This window comes from Struthio camelus, chromosome 1 (genome assembly GCF_040807025.1).
Source record: "Struthio camelus isolate bStrCam1 chromosome 1, bStrCam1.hap1, whole genome shotgun sequence".
In the NCBI taxonomy this organism is placed as follows: domain Eukaryota; kingdom Metazoa; phylum Chordata; class Aves; order Struthioniformes; family Struthionidae; genus Struthio; species Struthio camelus.
Genome location: NC_090942.1, coordinates 53,757,430 through 53,776,842, shown reverse-complemented (window position 1 = coordinate 53,776,842; position 19,413 = coordinate 53,757,430). Strand labels below are relative to the sequence as shown.

Here is a 19,413-nt window from a genome sequence, read left to right as displayed (position 1 = left end):
TATATTATATTATATTGTATTACTATGTTTTGCTGGTACTTATGACAAATTTTTGAAAATATGCTGCAGTTCATTATTTGGAATACTCTTACTTTATTTAATTCCCCTTTAATGATAATGATTTAATGTAGGTATTGTAGGTTTTGACATCACAAGAATCATGTCATGCAAGAATCATTGTTGTTCTTTAACTCTTACATCCACTTCAGTTATGAATCTCATTTTTTTTGTTGGAAATAAATATATGAAGGCCATATCTCCCAGAAAAATATAAATCTTACTTTTTAAAAAGATTCCCTTTTTGCAAAGGTTTGCCTATCCTCTGAAGATAAGATTATATAACTTTAAAAATTGTTTTTAAAAGCTACCACCCAACTAAAACCCATCTGGTACTCCTAGTTTGTAATGCGCACAGTGGTGTTTCCCACTGAGAAGAACTGTTGTTATATTTTCTTTCATTAGACATTTACAGCCTGACATTCAGTACCAAACATCCACAGTTTTTGCCGTGAAATATGTAATTAAATACTTGCTATAAATTACTTCAGAAAACTATATCTGAATTCTGTCTAAATATGAGGTAGTTATTACAAAGTAAAGGGAACCTTACCAACTTCACACAAATTATTGTCCCTTCTGTTGGGTAGTTTATCCAGCCAAGGGAAGTTCAGAAGTTTCTAAGGTATCCTTTTCTAACCTGTGGTTGATAATTATTAAAATAACTACTTATGTTATTGTCTGTATCTGTAGGTTATGATATGTTTCGAATACAGTGTGTGTGGTAAAAATTTCCATATTAGAGGCATTCTAACTGCAACAGTGTAGAACTCTACATAGAATAATTTGCCCAGTATCACTCTTCCACAGCGAAGTGAATTAGTCTGCAGCTTCCTTCTACTGAGGTTTCTGGTAGAGCTGTTGCTGCACAGTCCTGCAATGTGCAGCATGGACATACCATATGACGTAGTCAGCACTTAAGAATATAAAATCCTGAAAAATGACAACACTAAGTGTGGTAGAGTAAAGTATAACTATAGGGAAGCACTGGCCAAACCAGCGGTTCATCTCATATGCCTTAAGAAGTATCTATTTCTTTTCCACTAGAATGATTTTCTGGAATATGTAGCCAGTCTGTCCAATTATGTATGTGTGTGGCAAATTCCTTGACTATCAGATGCTTGCAGGAAAATAGCTTACAGACAAATGAATCTCTCTGAATGCTGCTATGTCTTTTATCTTACACTGGTAAATCCTAAATATATCTAATCCCTTTGCTTCAATCTGCCACATGGTTTACCCCAATGACCCCTGTATTACTATGTTTTACAGAACATGTGACATATATATGGGCATTTTCTTTCATTTGATGTATATACGCTTGCATTTACCCTTATACAGTAACATCTGCCAGAATAGAAAGGAACAAATAGTTTTCATACACCCTCCTTAACTTGGAGTACTTCAGGCTTGTTCTTAAAGCTTATCATTTCCTGACTAAGTAATCCTAGTATTTGCAAGTTTATTTTGTATGTAAATCTTACCAGGCTACCAACCACTTCACTTGCCCTGCTCTAGACTCTTTCATCTTGGCAAATCTCTTTTACATAAGGATCTTGGATATGGATATAGCATTTTTTCCATATAAAGTCATTATAATATAAGCTGTTCAGATCAAAGAGCTTGTTTGTCTTTATGGCTATAAAGCAGTATGTAAATTCAGAGTGCTCTGCAAATGACTAATAATATTTTATCTACTCAGGAATCCTGTGGGACAGCTATGTTTTCTTCAATTAAAATCAGTAGCTTTTTGTATTTTTTCACAAAGACCATAGTGGTTCGGAGACTATCATATGTTGCAATAATGAGCATATATGTAATCTAAAGGCTAAACTCTGCTTGATTATGCTCATATGAAAGCAAAAAAATCTACTCATGTCAACAGGATTAGCCAGGATCTGAGGACTCTAGAACTGATCTTGAGATCACTTTGCCAATATGAAGTTATATTTACCTTTACTTAAATTTTATTTTTTGTATTATTCAGTGTTTAAGAGAACCTTTCTTTTTATCCATATTTGTGCCATTTTCCTCCCTTAACATCCCTGAGCAGCCTCTACCATTGTGGGCATTGTTGCCAGATTTACAAAGCAGAACACCTGACTCTTCCATTTATTCCATGGCTTTAGTGCCCATCATCCTACGAGTATGCAGTATTGTGCAACATGATGTGCATTTCAAACAACAGTCTCCTACTTAGTTTGGGATTTTCTAATCACTTCTGAAGGATATAAACAGAAAATAATGCTAAGTAATTTCCACCCAGGCAGGTGGTTTGGCAATATTCATCTCAACTCCCTATTTTTGATAATATCACAAAACCAGATGCGCAGGGGAACTGGTCATTTCTCCTTTCCCTGAAACATCAGTCAACAGAGATGTTTCCCTCAAGCCCTATTCTTCCCTGAAGGCCTGCTAAAAATCTGTCATGGAATTCTGCCACGTGCTTCTCTCCTATTTCCCCTCTCTTCAGCTTCTTCTCCAGTGTTCCGTCTGGAATCAGACTTGCAACTTCTCCCTTAGAAGAAAACAAAAGGTTGCTTTCATCATGATCTTCCATGGTTCTCTTAAAGCCTTTTCCCCCTAACTGACCAGAGTGTCACCAGTAGGGATGCTCAAAACTGCAAGGGTGGGATTCAGCTGCCTAAACTAGATGTCTCATGTCATTGTAGACATGCAGGGTATCTGAGTCTTTTGCACAGGGCTAACATGGGCTCAGTCAGGCCTTCTGGAGAAGTGATTAAAGGCTGGCGGGTACTCTACAGTGTCTAAAATGACACAGGATGCCTGTGACTAGGCAGCTGAATCCTACAATAAGGCCTTAATTCAGTTGCACAAGCAGACATCTAGTGCCATTCTGGCAAGCAGCTGAGACATCTACGTTGGGCTGGCAGATGTAACAAAGGACTTCAAAAGTTGCGACATTCTGGAGTGGCAGTTACAGACTAAGCAGAAGTCCTACACTGAGTCTTGCTGTATAGGCAATTTAATCAAGCCCCAAATGTCCATCTCCTAGATGGGAGGTATTAACATTTAGTATCGGAAAATATTTGTCGTACTCTAATAAACAATTTGAGTTATCACATTTGAGCAATAGAGAATATAGCAATGTATAAGACCCATAAAGAGTATAAAGAACCTCTTTAAAATTTTAATTACAGGTAGATTTTAGTTTCTAAAAACATATTTTGCTTTCTTTGAAAAAGGAGTTGTAATCGTTTGTGAAGAACCTGAGTCTGAATATATGGGAGATTTATTTTTCATGGCCATGTGTAGATGTTCACCTTAAGGGAAAGATAACTGAGTTAATAAGGAAAGAAAGGGAGAGAATACTTTAAAAAGTACTCTTTTCTCTCCTACAGTCCTTAACAAGGAAGAGAGAATTTTAGAACTCTTTAGCTTTGATTTTTCTGCATGTAACATAGGTAAGTATTTATGTAATATTTCTATAACTCTTTCTCTGTTGTCAACAATTATTAGTACAAGTTTGTGTATTTTAGTACATAGTGGCATGAAAAAAAATTAGTGTTCTACCTACACAAAAGGCTACAAACAGAAAAAAAAAAGATTCTTAAATGTCTTTTTTTATACCTGAAGTCAACACTGATTTCATGTCTAGTCTATTAACATAAGAAAAAAGTCATTTAGCTTGGAAATGGCAAATGAATAAAGTCTGGTGATCACCATCTGATTGAAATTCATGAGAAGAGTAAGAATTATATGGGTATGTCTCTCTCAGCTGTTCTCTGTGGTGAGTGGGAAAGCCTACAGGAAAAGTTTTCCCCTTATGCTGCAAACAGAAGATGGACCCTACTAATCCAGCAGAACTATGTGAATCCCTACATGATCCATGGAGGGGCAGAGAGTAATGCATAGAAATGTAGAATTTCGCTGTAATATCTTCTGTGATTCTTTTGAAGTTGAATTTGTAGACAATCTCTTAGCTGCAGCAGTTCCTATTTCCCTTCTTTCATTTCTTCGTCTTGATAAGAGGGAGAGACATACAAGTAAATGCTGTTGTTCATAGGGTAAAATGATGTCCAACGCTAAGGTAATACAAAAAGAATGTTTTCTTTAGAAGTGTTTAGTAGTTGAATTAACATTGGGCAACTGGACATATTTTGACTACTTGCTTAATGTTATTTTTATTCCCTTCTGCTGACAACAAGCACATTTATTTTATAGTTGACACACACAAAAAAGAAGTATTTTTGTCCGTAACTCTTGAATTAACTGACAATTTTGGCAGAGTTTCATTGCATTCAATTGGCAGATGTTTGTCAGTCCCTGCGAATAAGCTCAGCAAGTAGAAAAAAAAAGTAGCAGAAAAATTTATTGGACCAGATTCTTAAACGACAATAAAATATGAGATCAGGAGTAACTCACAGTTAAGGGACAACTACCTGATATTTACTGCGCATTAGAAATGTTTGGCTGTGGAATTAATACAGATCAACAGTGTACTGTAAATGCAGCCCTTAGCTTTCCTCTAACTTTCCTGTATACTGAAACCTCTGGCTGAATTCAGTGGTATTACTCTTGTAATTGAAATGAGAATGAGAATTAGAACCAGAATCCAAATCCTTGACCATGCACACCCCTGTTTTTACATTGGTTTCTTTACTTTTCCAGAGGCATACATTAGTTGAATGGTTTGTGCTATTTTTGATCATCTGTTTTCTTTTCTCTTTGCACCTGTCCTTCCTAAACTTATTATAAGTTTCAACTGTAGTGCCATGAGGGAAAATCCCAGAAGAGGCTCCTCAAGTTTTATTTGCTTCAGTTGTTACTCGAGATGAGCAATTTCTGTTAATACTACTGCTGTTATTTCTATTGATACAGGTGCTTTGCCCAGTGTCTCTGGAATATGATCTATTAACAGCCTGCAAATAAGCAGCCTCAAGCACTGGCTGCCGATCTTAGCCAAAAATCGAATTAAAATGTAATAAAGTTTTATTCCCATACTGATGTTTCTTTAAATTATTAATAGTTGATTACTTACAAGTATTGGAACACTTACTACCCTGCCCTTATCTGTGTCCAAAATGGCATTTTATTTAAGGAATCTTAATAATTTTCCCAGATCACTGTTTTAGGCATAGGTATTTTGTAAGAAGTATAGTGTTATATGGGAGTTATATATGAAGGTATGTTATTAACAGACTTGTTTATCTGTATTTTATAGAACACTTGAAGACGCTATATGATCACTGGCTGAAGAAAGAATTTAAGTATTAGGTCTTCAGCTATCGAAGGATATGTCTGGAAAACAAAATAAAGGTGTGATTGTAGTGGGGCAGGCCTATCCATTCTGTGTTGAGTCTACCACAAGTGAAAAGAACAGTAGAGATATGCTAGCACAAGAAGAGGAACAACTGTCCTAAATCTTTTTGGTAATCCTGATTATTGAGATAACTGCAGTGAAGTCATTATTTTGATTAAGTAAAACAGGAAGAAGAGCTTGCAGTATGTGAACTTCACACTGGCACTTCTTCCTACCATGCACAGCAAAACTTTTGTCTTTCTAGTCCAAGATCCAAGAATTCTGCTTCCACCTGCCATTTGAATAAAGAGAGAGTAGGAAGTAAGGAAGTAAGACAGGATTTAGCTGGACCCTTTTTAAGTCAAGCTGCATTGAGAGCTATTCTCCAGCTGGTAGTATTCTGCATCTCTTATGGTGGTGGTGGTTGGGGAAAGTCTTTTTTCTAATGCCCACAGAAGTGTCTGAGCCCTTGCATGTTTTACTGAAATCAAAAGGTGTATTACTCTATGGCTAATCTATTCCAGCTAGACCTTCAGCTTCTTTAGTTCACTGACCAAATATCAAGAGGTGTCATTCAACTGATTGTCAGTTTTTCAAGTGCATTGTTTTTAGATGTATTTAGTACTCAGGATACAATATGGCAAGCTACTAGCGATTTGTTACTGACGGCTCTGGAGATAACCTACTACAGACGTTCTTCAAGGTCTTTTTGATTATCCACTCTTATCCAACCTTTATCTTCAGATGACTAACTCAGCACTCTATATAGTTTCTCATTAGAATGACTTTGCCCATTCAGGTATGATTTTCTCTTACGTCCTTCATTAAGGCAACAGCATCTTAATGGAGTAATTACTGCACTTTCAGTAACACACTTTTACTGAGAATATGTATGCTAACTAAAAAACTATGCACTGGAGGAGGGTAATAAAGTGGTGACTCCTGCCTACTCACTTACCACCTGATTTTTCCCCTACTTTAATTTCTGTTCCTTCTGCTCTATTTCATGACAAATAATGTATTTTCTTTAAGTTCAATCATTCTGCCTCCCACTTATCCACCCTCTCTTTCACAACTTTAAAAAAAGGAAAATACATGTTTTACAGCTGATTTGCTTTGCAATTATATTGCATTGAATTTTGCAAATGTTATATGATAACATTCAGATAGTATAGTGATGTTACATAGAGATGTCTCTGTGGTTATTCTCAGAACAAAATTTCTTTTTTTTCTGTGACACTTCAGGCCAAAAATGCTATTCTTTACCTGGAATTACATTTTTTTTCCTGCACACAAAGATAAATATGCTTAATATTTTATTTCTATGTAATATTTCTGAAAATATTAACCCTTAATTTTGCTTTTCTGCAGGATCTTATACCCTTCATTATCAGTCTCTTGTTTTTTGACTGGTACATGAGTTTTTCAGTGAGTCACATTTTGGAATGAGTCATATGCATATAAACACTCAGTCCTTGATTCAGCGAGACGCATAAGCCTATGATTAACATGAAAAATCCCATTAACTTAGTTGGAACTATTCACATACTTAAACTTCAAGACTCGAAACAGGTTGCCAAATTCATGCTTTTTGCACAGCCTACATTTATGTATACCCATCCTACATAGGATTTAACTTAGGTCAAATCTACTGTGCCAGTGGGATGGAAAGGCATCCTAGAAATATACTTACTTTCTGTTGCATTGTGTCCTTGTACTCTATGTCATTGCTGGGTTGAATTCCCTCACAGAACTTTGTCCTTCAAAGCGCTAAGTTCTTTTCCTTGGAGTAGCAAAGCGTTTAAAGCAAACACTTGATATCAAGTATGCAAGTGGTCTGATTTATGAGTATTGGTTACTCAGTTAAAGATAGGCAAGTGCTTAACAGCCACGTCCATTTTACTTCATTTTACTTAATATTATGTACTTGTGCTGTCTGCTTGAGTTGTTGTTGAAAAGGAGGAGAAATACATCTGGAAGGCAATTCAATGCTCTTTCCCAAACACACATCTTAGGATGCAGTAGATAAGTTGTCCTGTGATCTATATTTCCATAGATTAAAGACAACTGTTATTAAACAACTAGTTCAGATTAAATGCTAAATTTTTAAACAGTTCAGACTGAAAAGAATGTTGTTTAAGTGTTTTTATAAATCAAGACAATGATATCTTTTGCTTTGCATTTAAAATATACATATAAAATGATCTTTATAGTAGTAGGTTATGTAAAAATGTAATATTGTTCATATAAAGATAACCATATTCAGTTCATAAGCTTTTACCTCCAGTGAAAAATACATTAGCCACGTCCAGCCTTTGTATTAATACATGACTCTCTGTTCATTAGCTATTTTTTCTTTTCTGTTTTTTTTTTTTACCAAATGAAAAGTTATCTTCTGTCTTGGAAAATAATAATTCATTTACAGATGAAAGAAAAGGTATCTCTTATAGCTTATAGCTGTTATTTCATAATTAATTAATAGCTTTTTCATTTTTTTATCCTAAAACTTTTATCATTCATATACTTCCTATTATAAGAGCAGTACACATGATCTGTCTTGTCATTATTTATGTTACATGCAAGGATTAAAAGATTAAAATATATGGTCCTGTTGTGAATCACATTAAGATGTAGTCATGCTTTTTACAATCTCATTTTTCCATATAGTTTTTGTATATCTTAAAACTAAAAAATGACTCCATGCTGTACTTTAATATTACTTGTCACCTAATGCTACAGTATGTTTACTGCATACTATGAGGTCCTGCTCTGAAGATGGAATGATAAATCTCTGGCATGCTTATCATCAGGTGTCTGTAGCACTTGCCCACTGAATTGCAGACTATGCTTGAGTTCAAAGCATTTGACTGCTTCAGACAAACATGTTTTTGCAAAGTCCCAGTGAGAGAATACTGCTGTGCTCAGCTTGGCTGATGTGCAGTAGTGCAGAGGTCAAGATTCTCCCTGTTTGGGACTGCTAGAGCTTGATTTTTTAGATCCTCATATACCACTGAAAATGGTCAAGAATGTCTCATACTGATTCCTGATGTATCCCAGCACTTTTGAAAACTGGCCTTCAAGATTTCAATATAGCCAGAAAATGAGGAACACAGACTTAGTGACTATCTCTGAAAAGTTTAAACGACATGCCCAGTACCACACAGGGACAGTGGCAGGGGCAGATACTGAATACACTTCTCCAGCTTTCAGCTGCTTTAGGTACAAGACCACCCTTGTTCTTCTGGCATTCCTTTGATGAATACAGAAGGTACAGTCAAAATCTCCCCATGCTCCTAGCAAGGCTATGATGAAAGGAATGTCAATTGAGAGCATATTTGCAGAGGCCTGATGGCCACTGCTGCCTCTGGCATCCAGGAAGAATAGCTGCAGACCTGCAGTGTAAGGAGGGGGACAAGACAGTGACGATGGCAAATGGAAAAACACCGAACAGGCAGAAGGATGCCTTGGGGGGGATGTGGGAATGGTGTGCCGAGGCCACCAAAACATTTCACAGTTGTTCCACCTGTAAGAAATGATGTATTTCTTGTAAATGAATGTCCTTCATGTCAGAATTCTTACTGAATCCTAGAAGTGTACGTTTGGTTAATGTAGGGATCCTACTGTGGAAAAATAGTAAGTGATCATCTATTTCATGCCCTAGTCCTGCCAGTTTCCCTTCAGTCGTCACACTGTTTTCTCCTCCGAGTGGCCTGGGCACCAGCAGGGGGAGCACTGAGAGCAGAAAACTATCCCAGCTCTTGCTTTCCTTGTCTGTCGTCTTAACTACCAGAGCATCTGGGAACAGCAAAGGCAGAAAACAACCTGCTCAGCATAAATTGCGGAGGATATTAAGAAACTGTTTCCCCCTTTATTAGTTCCTTACTCAATATAATGTAAAATTAGACTAATAAAGATTTTTTTTTCTTTCATTTTTATTTTACAACATAATTAAATATCTTTGGAGCCACGCATAGCGTTGGTAAAAGCATGCCTCTGTAATCGTGTCAGTAGGATCATACAAAATATTTGCATGGTCCTATTACTGCCAAATTATTTCCTCAGAAGAAACCTCCTGTTGACTTAATTGTCCCAGACTGAGTGGTGTTATTAAGCTTATCAAACATCTGGTTGCTTTCTGCCTTCCGTAACCGCAATGATGCCTTCCAAAGGAAGGGTTGATTTCAGTTTTGTTGCTACATTTCTGAGAGGTGAGATAAAAGAATATAAAATTGCAGGATATTTAAAAATAATCCTACACTCCAAGCTTGTGTTTAAAGGGCAGAGTTCTGCATGTCTGGCAGTCCATAACTTCAGCACGGTAACTGTGGTAATAATCACAGTAGAGTGTTTGCTTATTTTTCTTAATCTGTGATATACTGCAAGATAGGCAAAAAGTTAACATTAGTGTCCAGAACTATGAGGCAATATCAAATGGTAGAAGTCCTAATATTTTCTGTCTTTGACAGTTTTTCTGCTGCTGCCTTGTTCTAGAGGATACTAACTGAAAGGGCATTTGCCGTGCTTCTGCACAGATGGATGACAGAGATAAACAGAGATACAACAAATAAAGAAAGAGTGTGATGTTTGGTTTTAGGTTTCACTGGACTAAACCGAAAAATCTTCTCTCGCTCCTGAAACCAGGGGATTAAATCAGATTTTGTTTAGCAAGGGCTGCTGCAACTGTCACGCCAAAAGCAGAGACAAATTTTCATTAAAAATTGAGAAAAAATAGAGAATAAAAGGAAATAAAAGGTTTTATATGATTTATTGTATTCATGGAGAAAACTTGTCTGGATAATGAGTTACTATATTACTTCTGAAATTGTTGTGATCCATAGTAAGGAAAGCCAAAACTTTGGACTATTTTATACATGGTATAAAGCTTCCTGAGCTATGCCCTTTGTAGCTCTTGAGTAATAGTTAAGATTAAAGATACTCTCTTTTTATTTTCCTGTTGACTTTTAAGAGCAGGACAGACTTTCACTGCTTTTTTCCTATATACTCCTTTCCTATCTGTTGCTTAGTATTAGTTTGTTCTCTTAAATTGGGAGAGAGGTGTCAAGTTGTGATAGCCAATCTGATTTACATAAATATACCAAGTGAACAGATAGCCTGTTTACAGGATAAAGCATTTTTCAGTCTGAAGTTTCCTACTGGACAAATTCTGCCTTTTGTGCAGATGGAGACATAAAGATGAAGACTTCCATGCCTAAATTTTCAAAGACATAATCTAAATGCTCGTTTTCTGTGACGATCAGAAGTGACATGTTGGGCCTAGTGAAGTCAAAGGGAAGCTTGCCACCATCGTAATGGTCCAATGACCTTGCTCTTAATCTTACTGGTCTCTTACTGCTATGTTATTAGTCTCTTATGTTATTAGTTCTATTTTACATACAGAGAAATTGTATTATTAGTCTTTTACTGCTATAATCAATTTTTAATACTTATTTCAGTGTTCCACTAAAAATCATAGCTAAGTCTTTTATTAAATCTTTGATTCTTGTGATTTCCCTACTAATTATTCTTTTCTGCAAATCATGTATAATATCTGTCTTCTAAGGTTTTCCATCTGTTTTGACGATATGTGGTGCTGACACTTATGCTTTTTTTAGCTTAGACAGAATTGACCTTTTTGAAGCTCAGTATTACAGTTTATGTTGACATCATCATTGCTTAATGTAAAATTCAGTGGATTTAGCATCTATGATCTAGGTAGTGTTTTGTAACTAGTTTTGCTATTTCTTTTGGGGTAAAAACAGGCACGTATGAGAGGTTTTCAAGTGTGTCCTTTTTTTTTTTTTTTGGTGACAGAAGAGATCTCTTCCTCTCTATTTATGTCTTTTTTATGAGGAGGGGGCATAAATAAGTTATGTTCCACTAAACCTCTCCCTAGAGAGCTATCTCAAGGCTTCCCAACAGCATACAAAGAATTAGATTTTTGGTGTCTGAAGGATCTCAGAGGCAAAATTAAATTTTACCACAGAGCAGAAAAGCGAGAGAGCTCTGAGAAAGGAATGAAGGCTGGGGGAGAACAGCAGGAAATTGGGTGGTCTGGGTAGGAATTTCAGGGGCTTGTGTGACAGTCTGAGGTCTGTGGATGTCTTATAGGTCTTTCTGTATCTCATCTCTCTTCGCCAGCTACCCTCATTTCCCAAGGATATGCAAACCCAGTCTATTCCATTTGGAGGATTTCTGACTCTCCTTTCCCTCATGCAACTATTAACTCCTTCCCTCCTTTTTGCAGCTGCTACTGTCTTTCCCTGCAGCAACTCCTACTTATCCCTTTGTGCCTGTTGTCTGATAACAGCTGGGCTTCTGGCAGTGGGAGTGGGTGAGAAAGCTGATAGAGATAGCTGCTGCTTGTCTCCTCCACATACGTTTGTCCTAATGTGTCTTTTTCAGTGCTTTAGCAATAGCAGAAGCAGAAATCTGGGCAAGAAGATGACAGAAATCAGCCATTCAATATGAAATAGCCAACCCTAATCTGCAGTAGTCTGTATATTAGCATGTATCCTGCCATCCATACCTGGATAGCCTGGCTGCATAAGAGTACTAGTCAATTTATTCTGAACAACCACCTAATGAGTTTTGACATCTATTTGTCCTTTTCTGCGGGATCAGGCGATCTGACTATATTATAGTCTTCATTTCTTCTCATTCATGTTGACGGCACTAATTTAAATTCCCATGATCCTCAGTTTATTTTAGGCTATGTATATACATTACATATAATGTAAATAATATATCTTTCTTTCATACTGCTTATGTATATTTTTCTGCGGTTCAATAATATTTTAGCGATGATATTTTGTAATCTGTTTCTGTAACAGCTACTAAATACTCATAAGTTCTCCCTTGAATGATTCAAATGTATTCATTTTCATTATCCATTATCCATTTTGATCTTCCTTTAGTTGTGTTAACGAATTTTCTCTGTGTGTGTGTATTTTTACTTTTAGAAGGTGCGTTGACTATACTTTTTTCTGTGACTTTCGTCTTCATTCATTTATATTGGCTTTTAAGGCCACAATGGTGTGTTACATGCTTTCCGGTACCTCGCACTGCTGCAGTTCTTTGCTTCTTGCTCCAGGGGGCAAGAAGCTCTTTATTCTGAGGTACAACAATTCTGAGATTTCAAATATAAGCGTAGGGCAAACACGATGGAAGATGGTATCATAAATAGATTGGAAGGACCCGCAGTCTACTTCTTTTGTCTATGCAAATGTATAACAATAATATTCCTTCACGACCCACGCTCTGCAGACTTAACCCCTGCCTGTTAATAACCCATGTACGAATACTGGTTGCTATGGCAACACATTCTGTGGTACCACCTGACTGTCAAAATAACCTCATGAAATATCATGCTAAGAATGTATCAGAAAATGACTTTTAAAATAAAAAGTAAATAAATCCACATAAAAACTTTAAAAGATGTGACTAGATTTATCACATTTGTAACATTTTCTGAATAAGGGGAACAAGACTAGTGACGACGGATATATCATCTTTCTCATCTTTGGTGAGTGAACTGTGGAAGAATTTAGAAGTATTTACTCTGCTTAAATGATGTTGAGATACCCATATGTATATAAGAAGTTAGTACGCAGGTCAAAAGTGAGATGACCCTCAGATGTTACAGAACTTTAGTTACAGCTGTCTGCGCCGTGCCTTCACCTCGCTTCGATTACTGGTACCCGTCAGTTTACGCTCAGCTTCAGAACTGCTGCTGCTGCTGCTGCTGTTTCTTTCCACCCTGTTTTTCCTTTCAGCTCTGCAGTCTCTTTCTTGCAGCAGACTCCACTCATTTCTTTATTCCATTGGTTAAAATAATCTACAGTTAGGTGGTTGTGTTTTACGTGGGCTTCCTAAGTGTGCTTTGGAGTTGATGTTACCATCAGATTAATAGCTGTGGTCAGCCATTGTCTCGAACAGCCTCGTTGGTCACACAAAAGCCCAGCCACTTCTGCAAGATTTATTATCCGGTTTAAGACAAACAAGCATTCTTGAACGTAACATTTAGTATTTGAATGTCGGGTAGGTTGCACAAATACCAAGCAGGCTAGAACAGCTATTACATATTCCAGTTTAAATATGGACAAAGTAATTATCTGTGGCATAGCGTTCAGATGGGAGTAAAACTTGCAATTTATTGTTGCTCTAACTTTCTTTTTAACATGAGAGTCTTAAAATCATTCATCGCTGGTTTATGTCTTCTCCTCCTTCTCTTCCTGAAATCAAGTTGCCACTGAAATTCATTCAGTTAGGGTTGGACTGTCCTGTGTAGCAAAATAGCATACATAAATAAATGGAAAGTGGTCAGTCTTTCTGTTTCTGCCTGTCACAAAATATTAGAATACTTTTTAAAACAAAAGTAAGGTTTATTCCCTTATCACTGAGGCCAGTATGGGATCCTTAGCGCTCAGAACTGAAAGACTTTCTAGAACCTTCCATCCTTTCTAGCTGAGGTGACACTATAGGACAGGTCATTTTTAAATAAAACATTTGCCATAAAAACTAAGCTAACATGTTTGTTATTGTTACATTCAAGGAAAAAATGAAATCTCAAATTTTGATTGAATGTGTCTTTTTTTCTGCAAAAACCCTGGGCTGATCCAGGCAAACATAGTACAGTTTTATTTTTTGCTTTCTGAACACATTAGGTGACTGTTAAAGCAAGATCCCCTTAGCCTATATTCTTTCCTTTGAGGGACAGTATATTTCATGAAAAACATTAGTTTTCATTCTCTCTGGGCTATTCTAAACTTAATAAAACCAAGGTAAGTTTTAAAGTAAAACAAAGTAATATGAAGAATAATACATATATATCTGATAATGAAGAATATACATATATTTTTAATATATTCATTCTATATTCATTCATATTTAAAGTATAATTGCAGGTAACTCAACATAAACCTTCCTTAGAAAGTCCTATTTTCATACAACAGATTAACAATTGAGCAATTGCTGCACTGCATTAAAATAGCAGATTATCTTTTGGCATTTATAAATGTGAATTTTTTAAATTAATCTTTTCATTAAGCAAAATGTTTCTTTATCACTGTGTTTAATTTGGAAGTACTGCTTCTTTACGCACAGAGGCTTTCTTCGACGTGTCTATCACCGAGAGAGGAAGAAGATGATGATGCAGGTGAAAATACTTGTGGTCCTTCAGGTTTATGGGAGGCATTAACACCTTGTAATGGATGCAGAAACCTCGGATTCCCCATTCTTGCACAGGTATATGTTTACCTTTTCATCATAAAAGTTATTGACTAGCATAGCTTCTCAATCTCCTCTCTGTCTTATCTCTTACAGTTATATCTAGTCTTTTCTTATTCAGTTCAAAAATGTCCTCTTCAGTCTTTATTTTAATTTCAAAATCCAGTTTTAAAATTAAACGCTGAGATTCAGTCATCCTGTTGTAAATACTCATCCGATTGAGTTTAATATTGAGACCGTTTCATGTTTATTACCACTATTTTAGACAGACAGTTTTTATGTTGTGTAGTGTTTCCTTCCGATTCAGACTGGAATGAAATATTGCAGTTCTGTAGTTTCCTTTGGGATATGCACTTTATTTTTGACCAGCTTCTAATTAATATAATGACATCTCAGCTACTTTCTTTACAGAATTAACTGAGGGCATCATGCATAACTCTCTCAACTGATGTAACAATATAGCCTAAGATTTCTCTTTGAAGATTATGTAAGTTAAAAAAAGCCCCCAAACATTTTGAAATGTTTGTGATACTACAGAGAAAAATAAATAAAAATGGGTAATATACTTGCATCTAAATCCCAATAATTCTTGGAGCAGATTAGGCTGCAGTATCTACCAAGACATGCCAGCAGCTGTGTCCCGAACAAGTGGTATCGTATTGCTACAGAACAGGATGATACTTATTGCTGCTTCTGGGTCCCCCTTGTTCTCTCTCTCCACTACATTTTAGCTCTCTCATTTCTTTTAAATCTTTCCTGCTCTTTTCTTGTGGCATTGAATGTAGGCCTGCCAAATTTCTGTTAAGAAATGACTGTGTTTTCGGTTACATCCTTACTTGGCACTGCATTTAAATAGCTTTGGTCAGATTCCTGTGTACCAGATTGAAATTACATATCCTGTCTCACCACCCTTTATACAGTGTTGCTTTCATACTGTGACTGTACGTTTTATTCCCTTTGGTCCAGTGGGACTTGCACCTGTTTGAAGTCAATGCTAAAGCTTCCACTGCAGTCAGTGAAAACAGGATATGGTGAAAACAGGATATGGCAACTAATGTTCTTGAATGAGCACTGCCCTATCTTTTTTATAAGCAGCTTTTGTATTTCTTTCTTATTTCGGTAGCTGTTTTCTGCTTCGTACTATCTATCATTTTAGACAGTTGGCAAGGTGCAGTGCTGCAGGAGTTATCTGGATTTATAAAGGGAGCACACTAGCTACTAACTCCTCAGTTTTAAGCATTTCTTTCAAAAAATATTTCTTAAATGGTTATGGTTTAATTACTTGTTAAACTTTCCAAAGATGAACATGTGTGACATTTTGGAGTGATATCACAATTAAAAAAAAAAAAAATCCATGTCTCTTTTTCATGTAAGATATATGTAAAGAGTGTTATAATGTTGAGGAATGCATTTGAAAAAATAGAGTAAAGTTAGCTTTGTTGGTTGGTATCTTTTATAATGAGAAGTTCATTTCAAAAGAGCTGTAAGTTTTAAGGTAGTGACTCCTGAATTACTTTGATTCTTTGTATTTAAATGTTAAACTCAACTTTATGATAACTCAGCTTTCATATTCAAGAGCTAACAAGATTTTTAATTATAGTTACCAAACAAATAGTATATATATGCTCTTCTTTCATGAAATGACAAAATGCCATTGTAGATTGGTTCTCTCCATAAAAATTGAAGATAGAGGTGGTTTTTGGTTTTCTCTGTTTTTCTTTCTCATGGAAGAAAAGAAAGAAATTACATAGTGAAAGTTCTTCAAATTATAAAGAGGTGAATTCAGTTTAAAAATGTATTTGCCACTGCTGTTTTCAATCTTTCTGGCTATTAGGTAATCAGTGGGATCTATCACATTTGCTTTAGAATGCAGCAGAGAACATTTTTTTCTAAGGGAACCAGAACACAAATTATCGACCTCAGTCTAAGTCCAATATCTTGAGCTGGCCTGACAAGTTATATATATACAATCTACTCCAGTATTTTTTTGGTAAAGATATGAAAAGATATGTTTCTCATATGACATAAGTCAGTCCACTAACATGTCAGAAAATCCCGATTTTATCATGAAAAAAAAATGAAATAAGGGTACTTGACATCATTTCTTAAAAGGCATGCTCCTCTAGAGAGCCCAAAACTGGGAAAATGGTCTGTAGATTACCCTTAAACACCAACCACTATTTCACTTTTCCAGTTGTCATCTAATTAAAAATAGATTTTGCAGTTATACAAATATACTATGTTTGCACATCAAAGGAAAATAAGCATGAAAATTGATTTGTGGTTTATAGACACAGTAAAGGATACCATGTGAAATAGGAAAGTGAATTTTAGGTAAGATTACAACAGTGTCTATCTGTGACCCAGTGAGCTAACAGTATTTAATATGCCAGAGCAGTTGATCTCCATGACATATTTGTTTTCTTTATTGTAGTTACGGAAAAGAGGCTGGCTGGATATACTTCTGAACATGAGGAATCTAATTTCTGTCTGTACTGTGCCTGTTAACGTTGTTCTATAAAGGGCTATGTAGTAAGATCTGTATAAGTTGCTCTGCAAATATCATTTAAAACCTATCACAGTAGTAATATAAGTATTTTCATTCACAATCTCACAAGCAGTAAAGTCCTAGAAGAGCGTGATAGAAAAGCTTTTACGTGTCTTGTAAAAATTTCAGCGTTTTAAGTTGCCCAGTTTGACATCGGAATGAAGCTGACAACCAGATTCATCCACCCCCAAAATAATCAAAAGTCAGATAGCAAAGATACCCAGATGGATTTTGGGAGACTGAAATTCAAATGCCTTTTCTTAGTTTAGCAGAGAGGGAATTCCTTTTGTAGTTTTATGATGTTCCAGGAATATTACACTGTTACACTGAGACAAAACTTTTATAAATGGTATGACGGTACTAGCCCCTCTTCCATGGATCTCTAGTTCTTGTAAAATCTTTCTACAGTATCTACCAAGATTTTTAATGCTTTAATAGTTGCATTTCTTAGCAATCGCAAAAATGTGTTGGTAATGGGCATTCTTCCTGTGCAAGAGCTGGAATAAAAGATTATGGTATTTCATATACAGTTTTCTGTCAGAGTAGGCACAAAAATAGGAGTTATGTGATAAAGTGTAATATTTAGCTGGAGAGATATTGCTACCCAAAATAGACAAGTACTGGAAAGAAAATTGAGATATGATCCTACTGAAATATTTTTTAGCAGTGCCTGCTGATGATATACAGCTGGAAGCAATAGAGTATCATCGTTATCATCAGCTGTCAAGAACTTGAACATAAGTTTATCAGAGAGTGATAACTCAGCTAAATAGAGAATAGTAAAGTTTAGAGGTTGAAGTATTGTAATCAGGTTAACATGTATATAAGCAGATAGCATCTCCAAAGAAACACAGGCTACCCCTGCAGAGTTCTATAGATAATTGGCTTGACACTACAGCTTTGTTTATGCTGCAGCTGAAGGAATGATTTCAGCACAGATAGCAGTAGCAGTGAAGATCACAGAATCACAGAACGGTTGAGGTTGGAAGGGACCTCTGGAGATCATCTAGTCCAACCTCCCTGCTCAAGCAGGGTCCTCTAGAGCATATTCCCAGGATCGCGTCCGGGCAAGTTTTGAATATGTCCAGGGAAGGAGACTCCACTACCTCTCTGGGCAACCTGTGCCAGTGCTCTGTCACCCTCACAGGAAAGAAGTTTTTCCTCAGGTTCAGATGGAACTGCCTGTGTTTCAGTGTATGCCTGTTGCCTCTTGTCCTGTTGCTGGGCACCAGTGAGAAGAGTCTGGCCTCATCCTCTTGACACCCTCCCTTCAGATACTTGTACACATTGGTCAGATCCCCTCTCAGTCTTCTCTTCTCCAGGCTGAACAGGCCCAGCTCTCGCAGCCTTTCCTCATATGAGAGATGCTCCAGTCCCCTAATCATCTTCGTAGCCCTTCGCTGGACTCTCTCTATTAGCTCCATGCCTCTCTTGTACTGGGGAGCCCAGTACTGGTCACAGTACTCCAGGGGAGGCCTCCCCAGGGCTGAGGAGAGGGGCAGGATCACCTCCCTCGACCTGCTGGCAACACTCTGCCTAATGCACCCCAGGATAATGTGGCCTTCTTGGCCCCAAGGGCACATTGCTGGCTCATGCTTGACTTGTTGTCCACCAGGACTCCCAGGTCCTTCTCTGCAGAGCTGCTTTCCAGCAGGTCAACCCCCAGCCTGTCCTGGTGCATGGGGTTATTCCTCCCCAGGTGCAGGACCTTGCACTTGCCTTTGTTGAACTTCATGAGGTTCCTCTCCGCCCAGCTCTCCAGCCTTCCAAGGTCCCAAGGGCAGCGCAGCCCTCTGGTGTATCAGCCACTCCTCCCAGTTTTGCATGATCAGCAAACGTGCTGAGGAGTCACTCTGTCCCTTCATCCAGGTCATTGATGAATAAATACATTGAACTATTCTAGACCCAGTACTGACCCTTGGGGGACACTGCTGGTTACAGGCCTCCAGCTAGACCTTGCGCTGCTGATCACGACCCTCTGAGCTCTGCCATGCAGCCAGATGTAGGAACAGAGACTTCAGCACAGTGACTGTTTTGGCTACAAGCCTTCTGAGATTGCTAGCTGTAGAATCAGACTGTTAGACTCTGCCACCACACTGTCATCTGCAGTTTTTGCATATTGTAGTGATAGCTACAATATAACTATAGGTGTAGAGCTACAGCCTAGCTTGCAGTGAGACCTTAAATTATTGACTAAATGTGCCACAGGTCCTATTCCAGCTGTGGTACTTCCATCATGGGAGTAGGAGACTGACCCCCCTGAAATCCAAACTCCAACTAATTTTTCTTCCCTAGCCCAAGTTTCAACAAGTTTCTCATC

At 37.1% G+C, this 19,413-nt stretch overlaps 1 protein-coding gene across 9 annotated transcripts in view; it reads left to right on the top strand.

The window, feature by feature from the left end:
- The window catches only part of ANKS1B (ankyrin repeat and sterile alpha motif domain containing 1B), a 442,229-nt gene that overhangs the window by 91,206 nt on the left and 331,610 nt on the right, over positions 1–19,413 (top strand). For all 9 annotated transcript variants that reach the window (XM_068938515.1, XM_068938509.1, XM_068938473.1 and 6 more), the window contains one exon: positions 14,423–14,563. In XM_068938515.1, coding sequence (XP_068794616.1) covers positions 14,423–14,563 — 141 coding nt within the window. The remainder of the gene's footprint in view (positions 1–14,422; positions 14,564–19,413) is intronic.